The sequence below is a fragment of the Primulina eburnea genome, chromosome 16, assembly GCF_022965805.1.
Source record: "Primulina eburnea isolate SZY01 chromosome 16, ASM2296580v1, whole genome shotgun sequence".
Taxonomy (NCBI): Eukaryota; Viridiplantae; Streptophyta; class Magnoliopsida; order Lamiales; family Gesneriaceae; genus Primulina; species Primulina eburnea.
In genome coordinates, this window is record NC_133116.1 from 1,528,033 (window position 1) to 1,551,368 (window position 23,336).

The window sequence follows — 23,336 nt, forward strand, 5'->3', positions numbered from 1 at the left end:
TACCTCAGTTTTTATACTATCTCTGAAACATGTTACATTTTCCGAAATATTCCTTCCACATGATATCTTTATTTCCAGGAAAAAAACAAAACACGGCAAAATTGAAACTCGGAACTCAAGAATAACGTGGGAAAATTAATGCAACATAATTATATTTTAAAAAATAAATTAAATAAAATCGTTGTTGACACATAAAATAATATTTGATTTTAAAATTTTTGCATATATATAATATATGGTATATCGCGTGTCAAGGCCGTTAGTTTTTATTATTAATAATGGTGGTCTTGATTATAGCTTGCCTGTTATGCTTGTTTGTTATATATTGATGAGTTGTGAAATATATACAAAAGATTTTAAAAAAATTATGTTACACTGTTATAATTTTTATAATTCAGCCGTGATTAATTAATTTTAATGTAAAAAATGGCAAATATAAAATCGAATAAATCATTATCCAAGTGCGAGTTGAGGATTTGAATAAAGTTTCCTGTAGATTTTTTTGCTGCTTTAAGACAATAACATGCCGACCACTTCATACCGTTGAAGATATGGGAAGTGGAAATTAGATGGAAATTCAATGTAAAATAATTAAGATTAATAATTACTCATTAACTACTTTATTGCCTCGTATTTTCCACTTTAAGTTATTTCCTATCTAATAATCTATTATGTCAAAGATAACAGCTAATTAGCTGGATTGGCATGAACCTCGTTAAACAAATTAGAAATCCATATTCCTACCCCAAAAAAATTAATTATGTCAAAGAAAAATGCAATTAAAAGAATATAAGAAAGCTCTCAACTAAAATAGGACACCAAAAATTTAGTATATTAATATCCTCTTTTAAAAAAGGGACAACAAGAAATTATTAATTTGAATTTAATAAATATTAGCGGTCGAAACACACGCAAAACAATGATTTTGAACTCAAGAATTTGATTTTCCCACTAATATTTTCTCTGAAGATCCTGAGTCTGTCACATAGGGTTTGCGTAGTGTTGTTCAGCTGAATAGCGTGGTTTGCAGACCAATGCATTTGTCCGGAAGTTTACCCAGAACATAACGGAGAGTAACGACAGTGATTTTTATCGTAATTAATAAAAAAAACATTGATTTTGAAAATGGAATATACATGAAAATAAAATGGAAATATAGAATGAATAATACAGAAAATATGAAAAGATAAAAAAAAAATCTAGATTATAAAGTCCCTGGCCAAAGGGTATAATAAAGACTAAAAACACGAGCCATGGAAAAAAAGAAGAAGAAGAAACGTAGAACCCTCGCTTGTATTATATCGTATATTATTCGTCTTATTTAAAAAGAGTAATGGCCCTCCATTATTCTTCATTTGACCGTTATTCTTCATTTGACCGTTAAAAACACGCATTCAACGCAAAAATATATACCCTTTAAATACTCATTGCATACGAACTGAAACTCAACAAACACGAGACTAAAATCAAATTTTCATATTGTATATATTTCCCCTCTTCTTCTTCTTTTATTTCCTAACTAATAATAGTAAAATAAAGTGAAATGTCTGCTATTACCATAGAAGACCTCCACAGGATTTTCAAGAATTTGGACAAGAACAACCATGGCCGAGTAAGCATACATGATTTGCACCATCTTCTTGAAAACATAGGCATCCACGCGACGTTGGAAGAGCTCGAAAAGTTCGTCGGTGACACGAGTCTCGGGTACATGGATTTCTTGTTCTTTTACGAGGCAATAGTCAAGACCAAGATCGCAGAAAGTAAAGATAGTTCTTCCGAGGATCATATTGATCACGACATGGATCGTAGCACTGACGTTCTTTTGAAGGCTTTTAAAGTCTTTGATTTGAATGGCGATGGATTCATTTCAAGCGAGGAGTTGCAAAGCGTGCTTTCGAGATTAGGTTTGTGGGACAAGAAACGTGGACAAGATTGCGAGGAGATGATTCGTGTTTATGATCAAAATCTGGATGGGGCACTTGATTTTGAAGAGTTCAAGGTTATGATGTCTCCTACATCGCATTCTCAAATTTAAATTCATTCTTTTATTTATTTATTAATTTTCCACACATGTCCCTGAAATTCATTCTCAAATCTGTATAATTTATCGCTCCACTTTGGGATTTGATTTGGCCACATTTGACCACTCGTTTCTCGAGGGGATTAATGTTAATATTCTATTTACGGCTCTAGTTTTATGAGATGTGTTTATGTTGTTACATAAAATTTTATCGTCATTTTTTATAGATCTCATTGTATGATTTCACGGATTTATATATATGTAGAGTGAGTCTCATGTGAGACCGTCTCACGGGTCATAATCCGTGAGACGGGTCAACCCTACCCATATTCACAATAAAAAGTAATACTCTTAGCATAAAAAGTAATACTTTTTCATGGGTGATCCAAATAAAAGACTCGTCTCACAAATACGATCCGTGAGACCGTCTCACACAAGTTTTTGCCATATATATATATATATATATATATATATATATGGTACATATTGGTTGAGTTTGATAAAAGATTTGTCTCACAAAAAAATCATTAGATGATTTTATAAGAATTTTTGTTTTTATAAGAGTTTTTGTTTTAAAGGCGAAACAACTATAATATTTCTAGGACGAAATCAATTAACTGTAGGTGCACCGACAAAAGAATTATTCGAACCGGCTAGATGAAAATGTGTCCTTCATATTTTGTAATGTAATATCTAAGTGCACCGTCAACCTTTAATTTATTAAAAATATAATAGAAAAACTATATATTTTTCTCATATATGTGTGTGTTTCAAATTAAATAAAAGATGATTAGTCAACATATTATGTCTAACCACGCATATAAAATTATGCTGACAATATAATTAATGAGAATCAAAAGTTAAATTGTTTACACTGAATCCTTCTGGAGAATACTTTTAGCTGCAAACCGGCGTATGATGTAAAGCACGTGGAAGAATCATATCAAAATATAATTATGAGTAGGTATTTTGTGAGACGATCTCACGAATTTTTATCTGTGAGACGGGTCAACCCTACCGATATTCATAATAAAAAAATAATAGTTTTAGTATAAAAAATAATATTTTTTCATGGATGATCCAAATAAGAGACCCGTCTCACAAAATACGACATGTGAGACTGTCTCACACAAATATTTGCTTTCAACTATCAGTTCAAGTAATTTGTTGGGAAAAATAATTATCTTTGTATGCAGAAAAATTGAGTGGTTTTTGAGCTGTGTACGGTTTAAATGATTTTAATTGCACACATAACCATCAGTTATAAATTTTGATAAAACTACAAGCTTTCGGTCCTACAATTGGTATCAAAGTCAATATCACGTGTTCTGTTGGTATTGATAGCATGGATTGTAATTACTAAGATGAAAATTCTTGAGTGCAATAATTGTCTCTCCTGAGTACAACAATCAAAATATTATGTTTTAGTTGACTTACGATTTAAAATATTTGAGTTGTACTATTACCATCGTGTATAACTTTTAATAAAACAGCAAAAGCACGTTTCTATATCCTTAATTTCTCCATTTGCTTAATTATTTCGTATGGAAGTTTCTCTTTCCTATTTTCTAATTGGTCGACATAATTCGCATGTACTTTTAAAAATCGTTGGAGGTGCTTATTTATATTGTTTTTATTTTAGTAACGCGATAAATTTATCATCAAAATGAGGTCGACCTAGACGACAAGACCAGGAAGAAAATTCATTTTGTATATCAATTTTTTAAAAAAGAGTATACATCAGACAAATAATATTAGTGAGAGGACCTCGTATATTTGTATTCGTGAGATAAGTTAATGAGTAGGTCTCTTGTGAAATGGTCTCACGATTATTTATTTGTGAGACGGGTCAACCATATCGATATTCACAATAAAAAATAATACTCTTGACATAAAAAGTAAGATTTTTTTATGAATGATCCAAATAAGAGATCATTCGAATAAAATACGACCCTTGAAACTGTCTCACACGAGTTTTTGTACTAAAAAAATAAAATTTTCATTCGTGACCAGAATAGAATATAAGTCCTACAAAATTGACATGCGAGACCGTCTCATATGAGTCTTTTAAATGATATTAGTTTTTTCTAATATTTTACTAATAGAAAATATCCAATCAAATCGATGCTCTTAAAATATAAGGAAAAACTTCTCTTTTTTAATTACATAGGGTGAGATTTTTCCGTTACCAGGGATTACAGCTCAATATGGATAAAAATCCAATGCGCTTGGTCTATCTTTAACTAATAAGAAGCATTTCAAGAATCACAGAGTTGATTTTATTTATCTAATTTGAATATATCATAAATAGAAAATTATTCAAAATTCGTATATAGCCATAGATGAGATATACACGTCGTCGTGTATGTATTATAATGTACAAGTTATGATTATAGACTTCTCATGATTAATATAATTTTAACTACAATTCATATGCATTTTGAAATTATTGATTAACTTTACAATATCATCGTCTCTTACTTTTAAATCGGGATGCCGATTTTTCTGAATCGGAGAGTTGTTTGGATTGATGACCTTTGAGATCAGTTCCAGTTCCAGTTCTAGTTCCAATTCCACTTATACGGTGGAATCGAAATCGAATTAGGATCCGAAACCAGATGCGAGTTCGGTTTTAAAAAATAGATTTATGGACGGAAAGTTGTTGCCCGTTATAACTGAGCGATGGCGACTCCCAACGGCTATAAGCCAATAAATTGCAGGTTGATCCCATTTCTTCGTTGCCCATTATAGCCGTTGGGTGACTATTTTGAGGGTTGGTCCAATTTTTTTTATTTTTTATTTTTTATAAATAGTTCATTTCTTACAAATTTCACACCTCCCCAACTTCAATTTTCTTGTTTCTAAGTTCTAACTTTTTTTCCCAATTTTATACCAATTGCCTCAATCATTCAACTGTCTCTCCAAAATTATTTATCATTTTTCTAGTATATAATTTATTTTTATTTTTTAAAAAAATTTCACAGTGTTGAAGTACGCATTTTCAATATTTTTTGTGCAAAAAACTCCAGACTGTAGAGAAATGCAGGAACAAATGTGAGTTTCTTTAATTCTTTGTCCTTAACAAAAATGGTTTCATTTATGTCTTCATTTGAATGCTCAAATCTTGCCCTTATGCCATTTGCCCTTATGCCATATTTCCCTCCTTTATTGATGTAAATTTGTTCCTTTATTGCTGCCATATTTCCTCTTCGGCATCAGCCTCACATGCGCACCAACTTCCATTTTGTTCGTCTCCAAACCACACAGTACTAAGAGAAATCGACTATGATACCATCTGTAACGTCGCAAATTCGACAATTGCCACCACTATACCAAAATGAGTCTTTTCAGCGTGCTTATATCCTCATTTACACGCACACTAGGAAACTTTTTAAAGATCACTCATTCCAGAATTGCCCAAGTCAAGCACGTTTAACTTTGAAGTTCTTGTGTGATGAGCTTTCGAAAGAAGATGCATCTTCTCGTCTGCACAGTTTCATACCTGATCAGTTTTGGAATCTCTCTACTTGTGGTGTAAGATGCATCTTCTTGACTGCACAGTCTTATCTATGTTATCTTTGCCTAAAAGTCTATCAGGACTGTTGATTGTCCGTAAAATTTTATGGCACCGGCGATCACTCCCGCCCTCCTCGATCGGTGTTTCCAGCATGCTTATGTTCTCACTCATACGTACTTTAAAAAACTTCCTAGTGGTCACTCATCCTAGAATTGCCTAACATTAAGCATGTTTAACTATGAAGTTCTTATCTGACGAGCTCTTGAAAAGAAGATGAGGTGCGTGTGGGATATAAATACGCTGTAAAGACTAGTCTTGGTACCGGAGACAATCGTCAAATCTGGGACATTACAAAAATAGCTAACAAATTACCAAGTTAAGAGATCATAGGCTGCTGTACTACTCTAATTTGCATGTCTCCTCTGTTGTGATTTCAACCTCGTTTAACTGAATGCCACCAGTTCCTTTAGTTTAACATAACATTTTTTGTTTCCATTCACAATCCTCCAGTGAATCCTCCATATGTATTGTGTTAGTGGTTTCTGGAATTATTATCTTGCTTCTCGAGTTGATCAAGTATCAAATGTGTATCGATGATTCGTGATACTGTCGATGTCCTGGATCTCAACTTAAGTGATGACCAAGACACACAGATGCTATGGAATACACATGCAGAATAAGGAATTCAAACCATTTACGTGGTTCGCCGACTTTATTGTCCCTTGATCTTTGCAATCTGTCTCAATCCCTTGTATCTCTTCTTCCCTCTTTTGTTGAGTGAATTCTCTGATGCAGATTGTAATTGAATGAATTCATCCTTCCTGACTCTTCCACATATATCTATATATACGTGTTACCGAAGCAGCCATTAACTTCCCTTCCAATCAGTTAACTGTTAAATTCCATCCCTTCTGCACATCACATGTTCGACAGAAGCCTATTATGATTTCTGGAAAAGGGCCAAGCTTTTAGACACCATTCTAACATGTTGCACTGAATAAACGCTTGCTATTCTTTTGTTTACAGCCACCAAAGTACTTTTTAATATCATTGCAATCATCTCACATGCATATTAATATGCCTTCACATGATAGAAAATGCCTTTGGTAAATTCTTGTGTCTGTTTATTCATCTTGTTTTGGAATGCCAATGAACGAATCTATTAAACACAGAAGAGAATTAAATTAGCTGATCATGGTTTGTGATTTTCGGTACCTAACTTATGCTCTTGGCAGAAATGCTTGTGGTGCAGCACAGGATTTCAAAAGAACAATGAGTATGTGTTACGGGTTTGAGGATGAACAGAATGATTTTAGAAAACAATTGGAGGCGGAGAGTGTAGATCCTGGTTACCGACAGTTTCTGCTTTTCAACTTGAGAGGGTTAAAAAGGTACAAACCACATAAAAAGGAGGTTGATGGCGAACAAATTTGTGGGGAGAATGATGATTCTGATGAAGTCAGTGACCCTCAGTACGAACTCTTCTTTGAGAGCCTCAAGAAATATGAGAAGTCATATGTGCTCGAGGGCAGGATTAATGATGTATCTGTATGTGTCAAATACGAAGGAGGAAGTAAATTTGGTGGAAAACGTGTACCTGACTGTGCAAGGAAGATGAGGAAAGATATTGGACGAGTTGATGGTGCTGCTGATCAGAGACCCAAGGTTCCAAATGAACAGGCACCTGTGAATCTGCATGCATCTGACAACAGAAGAAATGAAATTTTGAAGGAGAAGCCTGATCTTAGGAATAAGGAGGTTGGATTTTCTAAACGAAACTGTAAAGTATTAAAAAATATGACTTTTGTCCAGGAAGATAATATTGTAACTGATAATCAGAGTGAACCTCATGGCCAAGCTCGGTTGAGAAAAGCTGGCGAGGGAGAGGAGGATGTGGTCAAGGCATATTATGTGCCCGACAGTGAATCTGTGATACGAATTAGCTGTGATGGGAATCAGTATCAGAGTCCAAATCCGAGAAATAATCCAGAGTCAAAGAATCAGAGTGAACTTGTTGGTCAAGATCAACCAATCAAGAGAGAAAAAGTTCTCAAAGGCAAAAATGTGGTTCTAAGCAAGCACAACCTGGATACAGAGAAGCATTTATATATAAAGCCTGATCCAAAACATAATTCGGCAACAAAGTATAAGGTTGATCGTGCCAATCAAGTCGTACCAAGTGAGGAAGACAAGGAGGTCCAGAGCAAGACAAATTTGCCGAAAGTGATGCAGGAAAAGAATGTGGTGACGAATGACTGTGTGGCCAACAGAAGAAAGGCTGTGAACTACAGAGACAATGAGCCTTTGTATTCGAAGCCTAGTCCAGAGAAGAATCTGGAAGAACATCAGCATGAGGATGTTGATCAAACTCAACCAGGTATGAAATACAAGGTGCAGAACCAGAGAAAATTAAGGAAACTGGTCCATGGGAGTTACGAGATTAAAGTAGATGATGCAGCCAGCACTGGTGCCGCTGATCAGAGTCCCAGGCTTCCAAATGAACAGGCACTTGTGAATCAGCATGCATCTGACAATAGAAGAAATGAAATTTTGAAGAAGCCCGATCTTAGGAATAAGGGAATCATCAAAGAATCAGAGGTTGGAATTTCTAAAGCTCTATCAAAAAGGATGCACAATTTGGGAAGCTGTAAAGTATCAAAAAATATGACTTTTGTCCAGAAAGATAATATTGTAACAGATAATCAGAGTCCTAATCCGATAAATAATTCAGAGTCAAAGAAACATAGTGAACCTTTTAGTCAAGCTCAATCAATCAAGAGAAAAAAAGTTCTCAAAGGCAAAAATGTGGTTCTAAGCGACCACGACCTGGATGCAGAGAAGCATTTATATATAAAGCCTGATCCAAACAATAATTCGGCGACAAAATATCAGGTTGATCTTGCCAATCAAGTAGTACCAGGTGAGGAAGACAAGGAGGTTCAGAGCAAGAGAAATTTGCCGAAAGTGATGAAGGAAAAGAATGTGGCTACGAATGACTGTGTGGCCAACCTAAAGGCTGCGAACTACAGAGACAATGAGCCTTTGTATCCAAAGCCTAGTCCAGAGAAGAATCTGGAAGAGCATCAGCATGAGGATGTTGATCAAACTCAACCAGGTAAGAAATACAAGGTGCAGAGAAAATTAAGGAAAGTGGTTCGTGGGAGTTACGAGATTAAAGTAGATGACGCAGATAGCAGAAATGACGTGGCTCAAACAGAAAACAAGCCGCTGTTTCACAAGCCTTGTCAAAGGAAAAATCAGGTGACAAAAAATTGTGCTGATCAAGCTCATCCAAAACAAAGCCATAGCATGTTCATGAAAGAAATAGTCATCACCGATGATAGTGATTCTGATGTTGAAATCCTAGACAGTGCATTATTTTACAGGGCTGGGAACCGAGGCTCAATCGTGACTTCAAAGAAATTCCACAAAAGTGTATGCTGTCTTTGCTTTTATGAAAAATATTACAGAAAAATCATAATTTTAATTTCATGTTGATTTTATAATCAGGTGTTAGAAGATGACGACGTCAAGTTACCAGGGAGGACAAGTCCGCGATTTGATTTTAGGGGACAGATCATGAATGTTCTCCAGGAACCATATGACAAACAGGAGAGCAAGAGGCTTCTGGAAGCATTCAAGGCCGGATCTTATGTCAAATTCCATTCAGGTCAGTCCACGGACTTATATGCTAGAACAAAGCAAAAAGTCACACAATTATATCTAATTTAAAAATTCCAAGAAAAAAACAATACATTATGATCTTTTTATATTTTGGATTTTATAGTTCCTGTGCCTCAATTAATGTAGCACTAGGTTTATTACTACATATCTTGTTTAATTCTGCTCTGTGCTAATCCTAATAAATGCAATTTATATGGATCCTCTGACTAACAAGGCATTCATCTTTTATTGAATGAAGAGTTGGTGAAAATACTGGCGGCACGACGACAGAGAAAGGGAAAATGCTTGGCCATTTTACGTGGATTTTTCTTTTGGCTTGAGGTTAGTGAGTTTTCTGATCACATTCTTTGCCACAACTCATTTTGTTAAGATTTTTAAGCATCTTCGTTTGATTTCCACAATACTCGATCACTTATTTGTGAGCATAAATGAAAGCTATTATTGTTTTCGTAAAATCACTTCTTGTTTATTTTTGGTTGAGTTTTGTGATGATCGTGCATACTTCCAAAAATATGTATGATATGCTCCATAGGTTAACTTTCGCTTCATAGATGTCTCAATATGCTGTACCACCCCTGATATGGGACTTCCTTCTCAAAATATCGAGGAACCAATTGTCCAGCTTCTGCAGAAAGACTGGTTTTTGTGAAGGAGAATACATTTTAGCAGTTTTATTTGATTTAAAGATTAATTCTTGTTTGTCTATACTATGATTCATATTTTTTTTCTCTTGCTGTTGCATATTCTATTATTTTTACATGTGATATCTTGCCTTTTCCGGTTTTAGTTTCCTATTTTTCTATCTGTGAACTCAAGAATCCGTTGATCAGAATTTGACGCAAGAAGGATCATTCAAACCATGGGAAGACGAAGAGTGCCTTCGAGTGGATCCAACTTTACTTTGATATATCTGGATCAGCCCAAAGGCAACATTCGGAGAAGTATTCCTTGCTGGTTTGCTGCTTGTTAATTCTGTTGTTTCTGTGAGGAATATTTTAGTTTTAGACAAATTTGATCATATTTCATGTTTTTTTCTCGTAGACTACAAATGATTTTTCTGAAGATTGTACTAGTTATTGACTTATTGCACTTTGTATGATTTCATTAACACTAGTTTTTAACTGAATTAGTTTTTTTTTAAAATATATTATTTTATTAATCATTATTAAAGTTAAAGAACATGTCTTCACGTCTCACATATCTATATACGAGTCGACCTGGTTCATACCTAGAACAAAAATTAATATTTTTGATATTAAAATAATATTTTTGTGTAAGATTTCCGCAAAAAAAATCATACTAAAAAAATATATGTGAATTATTTATATATTTCATATTTTCCAATTTTCAATATCATTAATTTATTTATTTTTTAAAAATAATAATATTTCTCGTTATTTATTATATATTTATTTAAATGTATTGATTTTGAAATAACATTAAACAAAAATATATTAATATATTAGGCATTGATAAAATAATTTGTTTTGATATCATTTTTTTCAAGCTTGATTTTCTTATGTAGAAAACTCAGTTCCCTTGTAACATTATTTTAAACCCGATTTCAGTTTTTCGTCGCATTAACAAAAATCTCGGCATTTGATTATTTCTGTCCTGAATGGAGAATCGACTCTCACTTGAAAAAAATATAATTCAATATAAAATAATTGAAATTATAAAAACTCTGACTAGATAAATTTATATTTCAATTTTATGAGATAAATTTTTAATTAGATTTATAAAAATAATATTATTTTTTATGATAAATATATATCAAATAGATCCGTCGCTATATATTTATGAAAATGTCTTAAAAACCTAGTCATATAAAATTTAAAATTCTCAAAAAAAATTAGTAATAAAAATGGTGGGGGTGGTGGGAGTCAATTTTTAGGAAATTAAGAATCAATCGAAGAGTATCACGGTTAACTTCCCGTGCTTTCCCCTACATAAAAAATTCTTAGCAAGCAGCAGAAACTGTTGCCGTTCGTTGTCAAAATTTTTCCAATTCCTTTTATTCTCAACTTTTTTATGTACCTTTAAACGTGTTGATGCAAATCCCTTTAGCTTTTTGATCATGTGTTCATGTAAAAATACAGCCTTTTTAATTCTGATCTCGTTTGCTCCTCAAATATCTACCAAATAAACCCTTAATTTTCTGAAGAAAGTGTCTTTTTTCCCGGAGGTCATCTGGTTTTCCTTGGATTTTCTTGGTGCAATCAGTATCCGTGTTTTTGTTTTGTCCCAGAGTTTTAATCTTTTTTCTATGGCATCTGGCAGAGTCTGATTTGTGGTCATCTTGGTTTTTGGTGAGTGCTTCAGTTAGTTACTTTTGTGTTTATATTGTTACGAATCGTGTTGATTAAACTATGCTTACTGATATAATTTTATTAAATCGCGAAATTTATATATTAAGATTAAGAAAAAGAACACTGTTTTTTTTGTGTTGGGGGGAGGGGGTTGGGAGAATGGTTCAGACCTGGCGGACCAGACCTCTATCTTGGTAGTGAATTCAGTGGTTTGTCCAGAAATATAGTTTGTAGTATTATTGTTGTTTCTGTATTTGTTGTCAGTTTTGGGGCTTTGAATTAAGGACGTGACTTATTCTGTTGTTCAGTGCATTAGCTATACTTGTTTTTTTTTTTTTGTGAGTGTCTCAATTAGTCACGTTTGTGTTTATAGTGTTACGAATCGTGTGGATTATACTTGAAAGTTAGATATTATGAAAAAGAACACTAATTATTTTTTGGGTGGGGGGGGGGGGGGGGGGGGGTGATTCAGACCTGCCTGATTTCTATCTTGGTAGCGAATTCTTGTTACTTGGTTGATGTGGTTATGCGGTGATGATGATGGTTGATTGGTGTTAATAAGATGTGTTTTGCTCTCACTGGAGGACCATAATTTCGGAAAGAGAGACTTGTGTGTGGCAAAAGTTATATATTTCAGTAAAATTACACAAAATTTAAAGATTTTTTTGAAGAGGAGTTGTGACACCTTTCTCTGATTCCTATGTGGTCCACTTTTGGTTGAGCTGATTACTGAGAGCTGGCAATTGACATGTCGTCTACAGCGAAGGAGAATTAACATAATGATAGCAGGCCGAGAAAAGTTGTTCTCTCTTTCTTTTCATTTTCCCTTCTGATTAAGTACTGTAATTTCTTCTCCTTAATACAATAAATGAGTCGTGTGTGCGTGTGTGTGTGAATATGTTCAGCAATCCACTTCGCTGTACCGGTCTACCTCATATGAACATATTTGACCATCTGCTTCCAAACTAATTTTGCCTTTTGTGCTAAGTCAGCCTGCAAGCTTACTGCATAGCTAATCTGTAGCTTCCCGGTTGATATAACAATGATAAATGGCCATAAACGCCAGAAATAGAACTATTGCTGCCTTTTCATGCAGGACCAAGATAAATATAAAGTTGATTCATGATTTGTGAACAGTTACACTCCATGGTTGAAGATTCCATGAGAAAGAGCATGCATAGTATTTAACTTGAGACAGAAGAATAAATTTTTTTAGCCTTTTATCTTGTGCACAGTTTTAGCCATTGACTTGCCATGATTAAGTGCAGGTTTTTCATCTCAAATTGAGGCGAGTATTTTTCATGAGCCACTGCTCGAATACTGAATAATAAAGTGCACATTCAAACAGTATAATTTATCACATCATGCAACTATATCATCATCCTTATTCGTTGAACAGCCAAAGAGTGAGGCTTGCATTAGAAGAGAAGAACATTGACTACACATCGTTCCACGTTAATCCCATCACTGGCAAGAACTATGATTCCCGTTTTTTCAGGATGAACCCAAGTGGCGAACTTCCAGTCTTCCAAAATGGTTCACACGTTTTGTACGATACTGTAGATATCATCCTGTATGCCTTCTCCCTTTTTCCTTTAGTTTCTTGATCAACGCTTTACGGGAACAGTTCATTTTATCCTTCCTTGTTTTTTTCCTCTGTTATTACAGGTATATTGAAAAAATAGCAATGGTCTCTTCTGGGGGTGATGACACAGCTCTTAGCAGCAGAGAAGTTATCGAATGGATTCATAAGTTACAAGAGTGGAATCACAAGTTCTTCACCCTCTCCCACCTTCCCCCAAAGCATCGCCTCTCTGTTTCGAGATTCCTGAGGCGCGTGGTAATTGCCAGGATGGCTGAGTGCCCAGAATTAGCCAGTGCATATCATCATAAGCTCAAAGAGGAATACGAAACGGAAGCTAAATTGAAAGAGTCAGACGCAGTGAGATTGAGTGAAGAACATCTTGAAAGAATTCTTGATGAAGCAGAGGTCAAACTTAGTGAAACGATGTACCTGGTTGGAGAAGAGTTTACATCAGCAGATGTTGTGTTTATTCCTATCCTCAGTCGATTGTTTCTGATGAATTTGGAAGAAAAATACATAAATAGCAGGCCAAATTTGTGTGAATATTGGGATGTGATGCAGAAGAGGCCTAGTTATAAAATGGTGATTGGAAAGTACTTTGATGGTTGGAGGAAGCTCAAGACACTGCTCAAAACTTGGTGTTTAGTGCAAATCAGAAGTTTACTCAAACGATATTAGTAAAGCTTCTGGGAGAAATTGGTGGAAGATTGAAGGAGTCCAATCCTGTAGTGAAAAAATAAAGTCCTATATCTGCTTGTATATGATATTCCTTCTGTCTCTCTTTTACATTTTGGAAAAGAAGAATACACGTATGATTCAATTTCTCCTGATCTATTATTTAATTTAGATTTTATTGCCTTCAATGTTATTCATGTTTCAGATTCCATTACTGAAATTCCAATTTATATATAAAATAATAATGATTTTATCCATATAGTAAAATGGAGTGTCAATATCACATTGATCTTTATTATAATTACTTTATTAATCTCCAATCAATATTATATACTTACAAATCAGCGTCGTATGCCAACGGAGTGTGCTTTGTGGTTCTATAATGATTTCTAATTTCTATGCTTGCCACTTTTCAATTTGTATCAATTTATCAAGCTAATATTATTATTTCTATCCACTTAACTAGAGTTGAGTTAAGAGTTTAGATTTAATTATTTTGCTACGTTAATGATTAAATTAACCAGGGAAATTTTTTAATTTTATTGGAATTTTTTAGCACAATTTAATAATTTCCATTTTTTTCACTCCATTATTATTACAACTCTTCAACAATACAATTAGCGCAATACAGACAAAATTGAGCGTCGCCCCGGAATATATGAATGAATGAAGGAAAGATGCATTAAATAGTTCGTTGTACCTTTAACACAACAAATAAAGTCGATGTGGACACTGAAAACAAACAAATGTACGCATGAAAACTATGTTGATGACACCCACGATTTCACATATATTTATTCGTGGAACGAATCGAATTTATTCATATTACAATAAAAAATAATATTTTTTATATGGGTGACCCAAATAAAATATATCTCTCACAAAATTGACCCGTGAAACCGTATGTTTTTGTGATATATTATATATGTGCTTCGATTTATTTAATATTCTAATTTCTTCCTTTAGTTGCATTTTTTAATGTTCTTTAATTAATATGTATAAATTAACTAAATGTTATAAAACTTTTAATTTTTTTTTATATGAATTAAGTAAAGATAAAAAAAATAGAAGTTTGTTTGTGTAGAAATACAAACAAATAAACTTACATATTTGATTGAGACTGTTAACTTTTCCTTCAAAATAATAAGTCTCTACAGAGAATTTATTTATAGAAAGCGATATAAGTGGTAATATGATTTTTACGTTTTCAGAATAAATTTTAAATTTTCACTATACATATATTTTTGAAAACACAAAGATAATTTTGTTTTTTCAAATAATAAAGACTAAAAAAGACTAAATGCTTTTGGTGAACAAATTGGCCATATATACTAAATTATAAGAAATCTTAATGATTTTAAAAATATAGTTTTATTGATTTTTTATTAAAAAAAACGAAGAAAGATTATATTAAAGTATAGAAATAAATTATTTAATGGAAATTACGATAAAAATATTTGATATTTGTGATTTCTAAATTAATCTGGCTAGATCTCATTAATCAGATGACGATTTGTACTCAATAATAAATGATGCTTCATTTGATGAGATTTTGTTTCCTTTTCTTTTTTAAAAGTAACTTTTTTTAAAAAGAAAAATGTTCGGTTGGATGAAATTTGTTTACTTTTTCAATAATTAAAAAGAACTAAGTGTTGACAAAGCCGCAACATGTGAATATTGAACTTCTATTAGTTTTTTTTTTTTAAAGCTCGTGAGTGTATTCAAATTTAAATTTGATTTCATTTTTCAAAGAAAAATACTCAAAAAATTATTGATTTAGTACAAAAAAGAAAATGATTTTAATAAAGTGTTTTCTAGACTAAGATTTTCATATATAAAATGAAGCAAAAATTGTGTGAGATTGTCTCACGGGTCGTATTTGTGAGACAGATCTGTTATATGGGTTATCCATTAAAAATTATTACTTTTTATGCTAAGAGTATCACTTTTTAGTGTGAATATGAGTAGGATTGACCCGTCTCACAAATTATGATCTGTGAAACGGTCGCACATGAGACCCACTCATAGAATCTGATCTGGTAGAAGATCTGTATCACAAAATTGTAATGAGACGATCACATAAAAATTTTTGTGATTAAAAATGGAAGCAAGTTTTTATTTGATCGTGTAGATTAAAATAATTTTAAATATTTTGTTAAAAAATTTAATCATATCTATACACACACAGATACATTTCTTGCATAATTCTGTATTTGATAAAAAAAATTTAATCATATATACACACATATATACATACATTTCTTGCACAATTTTGTACTTGAGTATAGTCATACTCAACGGAGATAAGTTGGTATTAATGACGCTATTACAAGAATCCACAACTTTTTTGATTCCTTCTTTATTATTTGGTGAAATTGGGTGGAAAACTAAAATAATAATAATAATAATAATAGTCTCATATGCAGCCGTTACGTTGCAAATAGTCTTTTCCCTCTCCCTCCCTTTGCACTACACCTTTCATCACCTATGGAACAAAGCGGTGGAAGCTCTTCACCTGAGCCAGTTCGCCGTTCTAAAGTGGCTACCACCGTCGAGTCATCCGGTGATCGCCTACGCTTCCGAGTACTGGAGCTGATTCCTGGAGAAACGACTGTTGTCTCCTGGAAGAAGCTTCTAAAAGAGGCTGACTCCAGTAACGACTCACAACGTCAGGCTGGGTCGAACCTTTTGAACAATGTGATTCAGAGAATCGAGCGCATGTATGCGGTATGTCGAACTGAATTGAACGATTTCATGTTAATTTCATTGTATTCGCGTCGAAGTTTTTATTTTGGCGGTGCTTTTGTTTGATGCATGTATGTCTTTTTAACGATTTATGAGTGGCACACGGTAAAGATTGAGTTTTTTTTTTTTGCACATTTAATGTCGTCGTGTTTGAAATTTGGACAAAAAAAATCATGCTTGCATTATTGATATGGATGCATGTTCATTGAAATCGATCTTTGCTAACTGGGTTATTTTGCTTTAATTTACATGGTAAATCACACCGGATTGGATTCTGCAGCTTAATGATTATTCATATCATTAAGCTAGATTTCTGTTAAAAAAAATTAACGTTTTTGACGTTCGTGAAAATTTATTTACCAACTTTCAACCTCGATTGGCAATTGACGAATACTTTGTTCTATCCTCTTAATGTTCAATTGAAAAATTAATCCGTGTAAATTAAACGAGGTAATTTTTTTATTTCCATTTCATGTGCTTTTGTCGAATTTACAGGGTAGGGGAAGCAGTGATGATGAAGATCCGATGCTAGATGACGTACCTGACGATGATGAGTACGACACAGATGATTCCTTCATAGATGATACTGAGTTGGTAGGTGTTGCACGACAATCCTTTTGCTATATTGCAGATACAGCACTTAATCTTAAGGCACAGTTGAAAGTAGATTTTATGCTTTATTTTGCTAAGCTCGTTACAAATTTCATTTCGTGCAGGATGATTATTTCAAGGTCGATAACATGGAAACAAAACATGATGGTTTTTTCGTCAATCGTGGGAACTTGGAGCACATGTGAGTTTTGCGAGGCACTCTGTACTCTATTCACTCTTCACTTTATGTGAAAGTTAGCCTTCAGAGTTTTCCTGTTTCAGATCACTTATTTGATTAATGGTTTACCCTTAATTACATTGATGCAGTGACCCCACCATATCACATAACCCGCAGCCAAGAAAGAGGAGGCACAAAGACTTGGCAAAAGGCCATGGCGGAAGTGATGATGGAAATGATGGGAATAAACGCATGAAATTGGCTGTCAAAGGTGCAAAGGAGTCGTCATCAATGAATAAAAACTCCACAAGTCAGTCACTCACAGTGGCTGTGACAGATGTGCAAGTTCAGGCCTTTCCGACCAATTCTTCTGGGGTTTCATATCCATCTAAGAATAACAGTGCTGATACAACTATAGCACAGAATCCTGCAGAACTGTATGCTAGCAGGCAGGGAAAGAATATTGACCGGCAGAATGTACCCCTCATACTGGGACTAGAAGGATCTGGTTTCGATGCAAAAGATGAGCTGCTTGATGAGGCCATTACGGAGTTGAAGAAAATAGTTGACGAATGTATGTGATTACTTCCGTTCTTATTCTGTTTTTTTCTCTTTTACCATAACTTGGCCAGATTTATTTACCTTTGTTCTTGTATGCGTTGGAAAATCAACAGTCCCACCACCGGCAAAAGAAATCCATATTCCTGATAATTCTTCTCAGGTGGTCAGAAGGAGGCTTCCGCGTGAAATAAAGCTTATGCTTGCCAAAATTTCTAGATTGACGGTACTCAAAGACCAGCAAATGTCTTGTTGGTTCATACTTGTTTTTGTACCTAATTGCGTACTTTATAATCCTGTGTATTTGTGCTTCCATTTGGCTTTGTTCGGGAGAAATGATCTTTTGTGTTCATGCTGCAGGAAGATATTTACGGTAAGATGCCAAAGCATGTGCTTTTTCGTCTGATGGACATTGTTGGCCACTTAATGCAGCTTAGGACTCCTAAGTTATTTTTTTAGTAACTGTTAATATTGAGATTTGGACCTAATTCAACCTCAAAAGCTAGCTCAAGAGGGAGGATTGTCCAAGTCCATATATGTAACTCCCAGGTTATTTATCCAACTGATGTGGGTCAACTAACACAACCCCTCACACCCAGGAATGAACATCCGTGAAGTTTACAAATGACCTAACTATGGACGGACATTTCAACAAATAACGGTGGAATCTGAGCTCTGATACCATGTTAAGATTGAGATTTGGACTTAACTCAACCCCAAAAACTAGCTCAAACGAGGATGATTGTTCAAATTCATATATATATATCTCAAGTTATTTATCCAATCGATGTTTACATGTATATTTCTCAATCTGAAGTGATTGAATCATCCAGAACCCTTCTAAAGTGGCAAGGCATTTTTTCCTACTCAAGGTTTTCAAATTCTATATTCATGCAAAATGTAAATTGGTGCCGTCCTTCATTTTAGAACGAAACATGCAAGCCAGGGTGGGCGATTAGCCGATTACCCCCACTGGCTTGGAAGTTACTTCTTACTTTTTTAAAAAAATCTACAACTTTAGTTTGATATCGTCTCGTTGCACACAGTCCGTCAAAAATTATGAAAATGGTTTATTAGAAATGTAGTCCTCCCTGACCTCGGCTCCCTGGCTCTACCCCATGTTAGATCAATCCCTCGTAAAACTCGGATGATTAGTGCTAGTTGGTATAGGTTAGTCAATCAGGCTATTCTTGCAACTGAATTATATTATTTTTATTGTTTTCATGGCTTTCTCTAAGAAGTACAGAGTTGTGGTTTTGGTAACATTTACTAGGTGTTTGTTCACATAAGTGAGAAATTTTAGTTGCAATATGGGTTTCCGCCGATGTCTAGTTGAACGAGTTACATTTTTTTAATCAATTGGAACACCACTTGACTAGTAAAGAAACTTGAGTATTGGGTGTCTAATGTAGCAATGTAGCAACACTGACCATTCTCGTAGTCCTAGCAGATAGATATTAAGAAAATTTTAAGGCTCGAATTGTAGCTCAAATAAGTATATCCAACTTTAGTTTAATATTGTCTTGTCGAACTCCGTAAAAAATTATGAAAACGGCTGATTAAAAATCTCGTCTTCCCTAACCTCAGGTCCCTGGCTCTACCTCATGTTAGATGAATCCCTCGTAAAACTCGGATGATTAGTTCAAGTTGGTATAGGTTATTCAATCAAGCATACCATTCTTACAAATGAATTACATTCTTTTTATGGTAAAGCTTTCTGTAAGAAGGAGAGAGTTGTGGTTTTCATAACATCTACTAGGTGTTCGTTCACTTAAATGAGAAGTTTAAGTTGCAATATGGATTTCCATTGATCAAATGAGTTACAGTCTCTTAATCAATTAGAATAGGTATTGGGTGTCTAGCTGTTGAACTCGGCACAATGCTTGATCAAAAAGGTGGGTTGTCCAACGTAGCGACATTGACCATTTTCATATAGTTGTAGCAAGTACGGTATGTAGAACCGAATCGATCAAAATATTAAGAAAAATTTAAAGCTCGAATTCTAGCTTAAATAAGTATATTTGAACTTTGAGCTCAATATCAAGCTCGAGTGGTTACGTATATTAACTCGAATTCAAGTTTGACTCGAAATACAATACAAAAAAATGTAGATTTTACAACGGCCAAAACTATCACAAAAACCTTTGCTAAAATCGATTAGCGACCATGGCTTTTGAAATGCATCCTTATTTGCACCGGTCATGTTTAATTGGAATTTGTACGGATTTAGCAATGGTTTTGTAAAAATTGTTGCGCTTTTGCCACGGATAGCAACAGTACTTTTTTTAAAACCTAGCAACGGTTTTAAAAAACCTCCACTATCCACCTGTTTTTCTTGAAGTGATATTCAGAGTATGTTCATGAAATATTCGAACTATTGTTCGAAAATAAAGACTCAAAAAACTCGAAACATAATTATACTATATTACTAAAGATTAAAGCTCACATACTATTGAAAATTATAATCTAGACTCAAAGTCAACTCGAAAACATTTGACATATTTGAATCGATTCGATTCAAATATGTCAAATGTTTTCGAGTTGGCTCAAACAATTCGAGAACATGCTTGATTCATTTATATACTTAGTAGAAACAAGACAATAATAGTAGGCTTATTTACTATTTATTGCTACATCTCCATATTTGGGATGCATGTCGAACAAAATACATTTTAATACCTGATTATAACATAAATGAGATGTCAAAAGCGGGTGAACGTATAAATTATAACTAGGAGTCGGAAATGTCACATATTAGCTATCTAAAAAGGAAATAGATTTCATAGTAAGAATTGGTTGTCGTTAATCGTTATGGATATCTTTATCCACAAAACCATCCTATTTTTTTCCAAGTTGTATCATGGCATTTAAGGGTGAAATATTTTCTTCTTTCTCTGTTTAAGCTTTGATTGTTTGTTGCATTCTGAACCTATGACCCAATACAGAAACAGGAAATCTAAGATAGCAATTATTACTCCTCGGATTAATTATAAGATGCATGTTTGGTAAACATTTACTCTCTCAAAACAAACTCATGCTAATTTATTTTTCCATGCTTTAGCCTCGTCACTTATATTTTTGTTTTACTTTTATTTTTGTGATGTGGTTTTGGGGGAGCTGCAAATGGTATATGTACTGTATGATTGTTTTTTATACTTGTTGAAATCTTATTTGTCTCATATATATTAGGAACTAATTGCATCTAACTGTTGTACATGGTTGATTCACTATAATCTCCATCTTTCCTGATTAATCAAGCGTACTTCCTTGGTCTGGTAGAAACACCTTAAAGTCATGGCTGAGTCGGGCCTATCAGCCAGACCGGAGACAGATGAACGGGTGCGGAAGATCAAACAAGAAGTTGAAGAGATGGTTAAGCTGTGGATTCCATTAATGAAATACAAGGTTTGCCTTTTATTTTGAGCTTGTTCCGATTCAAGAGCTGAGATTTAGCCGGTATAATTGTACCTATCAGATGAAGATATCTTATTTTAACAATGGAAACAAGCAAAAACTTTAAAATTATGTACAATAATGTATAATTTGTGCTTGTGAGGAGATCTGATTGTTAAAATTCATTTTTGTTTCTTCATTTGAATATCCACACAATTTGCAGGTTGAGAAGCTAATAGCGAATTCAAATGAAATTCGCGAATCTGGTCCTGGAGAAAGAGGCTTTGATACGAAAATACAGCATGGATGATGCATTGGAGGATAAAATTTGTGACTTATATGAACTTTATGTTGAGGTAATTGATGTTTTTCCCTTCTTCCTTCAAAGGACTTTCTACCAGTAAATTTTGATCCTATATACCTAATTTTTTTAGTTCTTTCATTCCAGAGAAAAGAAGATAATTCAGATCCTCAAGTCAAAGTTTTGTACGAAGAGGTATAACTTATTACAAGATCTCTTATGCTTTATTGCTAGATTTTTGCAGAATATCGTTTATAGTTAAGTCACTCTCACGTACAATTTGTTCACATGTTCGTTTTATGAGTTAATTTTGTGAACTGTGAGCGACTAAATTGCACGAACCAGTATTTGTGTCTGGTTTTCACATGAGCATTAATGGCACTGAAATTATTCCTTCCATCCGACATATTCCCCAATTCACTGAATTAATACTATCCATGTATCTCACATTAACTCCAGTTATATGTATAATAAAAAATCTTACATGGTATTGTGTAATCTTTTTGCAAACATGAGAAATGACATGAACTAAACACGCGCAGCGGAGTGTTGAGGATTTATGCTGCAATGATTTTAATATCTTCTCTTACTTTGGTTATAGTAAAGGTTACTTGGATAGCTATCAATTCTAAAATATTAAAAAATTGAAATGAAAAATGGACACCATCACATTAAATCAGCCAGTTTTCATAAATGCTATAGATTAAAAGCTGATGTTATTGCCCTTACCAATGCAGCTTGCAGCATTGTGGCCCAGTGGATTCATGGACACCCATGGAATTAGGTATGCAATATTAAGAGCGAAAGAAAGGAGGATTTTCCCGAGCAATTTGATGAAGGTGTGAAGATATTTTCTTTATCTCTTGGCTGCATATTGTCTTGTTTTGGCATTTTAATTAAAAGTCGTTTACTTCATGATATTCCTTTCAAAGCCTTAGTGAAAGCATGCATGCATATAAAACTGATAATGTAACCTTTTGAGGTGTATTTCGAAATCTTTTAGTATAGGCTGAAGTAAATGTAAAACATAATTTCAAAAATCATAAATTTATCTCCCCCTGTTTATTAGGATCAAGCAAATATCAAGAAGAGGAAGAAGAAGAAGGCGTTGGCACAAACACCAGAGGATAGCAGTCGAGCAGTAGCTATTAATGCTACTCAGACACTCCTCCATACTCGAGAGAAACGCGGTGAAAAGATGGTTCACTTTGCTGCCCCCATGCACATTGCCTGCACAAACAAGCAGAAACAAGAAAGAGGAAAGGCAAGCTCCAGCAGCAGTGCAATTTATTCAAGGCTAATGGATATATCACCAAAAAATAAGGTGAAAGGGAAACCAAGCACAGGGGTGGATGAAGCTCGCTCAGTTCCGGCTTGAGAATTTGCAGGTTTCACAGGCGGAGGGCAAGCAGAAACACTGCAAGTTTTCGGATGTTTCTGTCCCTAAATCGTTCCTTCGACTAGCTCCACCTTCGGAATGCGCACCCGAGCTGATATGATCCATATAGGGCTGAACTACAAAACTATATATTTACCGATAGCATTACATGTGGATTTTATGCACATTTGATATCACGTGTTTTTCTATTCCAATACTTTTATCACTAATGGGCTCCCAGAAGTTCTGTTTTGGGCTTTAATTAATTGGATTGTCCAGTAGAATTCATCATGGGCTAGAAAATAGAGGTTTTGGCCCATCACAAACAGATCCTTATAAAGCACTCTGCGTTTCTTCCACTACAGATAATCTAGGTGTTTTATATCGGGTTATCTAAAA

At 34.1% G+C, this 23,336-nt stretch overlaps 3 protein-coding genes and 1 pseudogene across 9 annotated transcripts; all 4 read left to right on the forward strand.

Annotated features, from left to right (window-relative positions):
• Window positions 1-1,434: 1,434 nt before the first annotated feature.
• Window positions 1,435-2,206, forward strand: LOC140816529 (probable calcium-binding protein CML44). Its single transcript, XM_073175860.1, has one exon. It carries the CDS (start codon window positions 1,544-1,546, stop codon window positions 2,036-2,038), a length of 495 nt encoding a protein of 164 aa, XP_073031961.1. The 5' UTR covers window positions 1,435-1,543; the 3' UTR covers window positions 2,039-2,206.
• A 2,411-nt stretch (window positions 2,207-4,617) lies between these two features.
• Window positions 4,618-10,326, forward strand: LOC140817397 (uncharacterized). 5 transcript variants are annotated; one of them, XM_073177055.1, is made up of 5 exons: window positions 4,618-4,743; window positions 6,776-8,975; window positions 9,051-9,210; window positions 9,463-9,545; window positions 10,055-10,326. In XM_073177055.1, the coding sequence occupies exons 1-5, from the start codon at window positions 4,706-4,708 to the stop codon at window positions 10,127-10,129; spliced, it is 2,556 nt and encodes an 851-aa protein (XP_073033156.1). In that variant the 5' UTR covers window positions 4,618-4,705; the 3' UTR covers window positions 10,130-10,326. The 5 variants fall into 5 exon arrangements, with proteins under 5 accessions (XP_073033156.1, XP_073033160.1, XP_073033159.1 ...); XM_073177059.1 differs by having other exon boundaries at window positions 4,712-4,796; XM_073177058.1 differs by lacking the exon at window positions 4,618-4,743 and adding an exon at window positions 5,938-6,241.
• A 781-nt stretch (window positions 10,327-11,107) lies between these two features.
• Window positions 11,108-13,981, forward strand: LOC140817044 (glutathione S-transferase TCHQD-like). 3 transcript variants are annotated; one of them, XM_073176609.1, is made up of 3 exons: window positions 11,108-11,533; window positions 13,032-13,106; window positions 13,202-13,981. In XM_073176609.1, the coding sequence occupies exons 2-3, from the start codon at window positions 13,033-13,035 to the stop codon at window positions 13,794-13,796; spliced, it is 669 nt and encodes a 222-aa protein (XP_073032710.1). In that variant the 5' UTR covers window positions 11,108-11,533; window position 13,032; the 3' UTR covers window positions 13,797-13,981. The 3 variants fall into 3 exon arrangements, with proteins under 3 accessions (XP_073032710.1, XP_073032708.1, XP_073032709.1); XM_073176607.1 differs by having other exon boundaries at window positions 11,109-11,533; window positions 12,802-13,106; XM_073176608.1 differs by having other exon boundaries at window positions 11,110-11,533; window positions 12,933-13,106.
• Window positions 13,982-16,280: 2,299 nt separating this feature from the next.
• Window positions 16,281-23,170, forward strand: LOC140817260 (ubinuclein-1-like; annotated as a pseudogene).
• Window positions 23,171-23,336: the final 166 nt, after the last annotated feature.

Bases quoted from the DNA above. Each gene is read 5' to 3' on its own strand.
- LOC140816529 (XM_073175860.1), top strand. From the start codon at position 1,544: ATGTCTGCTATTACCATAGAAGACCTCCACAGGATTTTCAAGAATTTG.
- LOC140817044 (XM_073176607.1), top strand. From the start codon at position 12,898: ATGCAACTATATCATCATCCTTATTCGTTGAACAGCCAAAGAGTGAGG. The intron at 13,107-13,201 runs GTATGCCTTCTC...CTGTTATTACAG, and splicing joins GATACTGTAGATATCATCCT to GTATATTGAAAAAATAGCAA.
- LOC140817397 (XM_073177054.1), top strand. From the start codon at position 6,735: ATGGTTTGTGATTTTCGGTACCTAACTTATGCTCTTGGCAGAAATGCT. The intron at 9,211-9,462 runs GTCAGTCCACGG...TATTGAATGAAG, and splicing joins TTATGTCAAATTCCATTCAG to AGTTGGTGAAAATACTGGCG. The intron at 9,546-10,054 runs GTTAGTGAGTTT...TCCGTTGATCAG, and splicing joins GATTTTTCTTTTGGCTTGAG to AATTTGACGCAAGAAGGATC.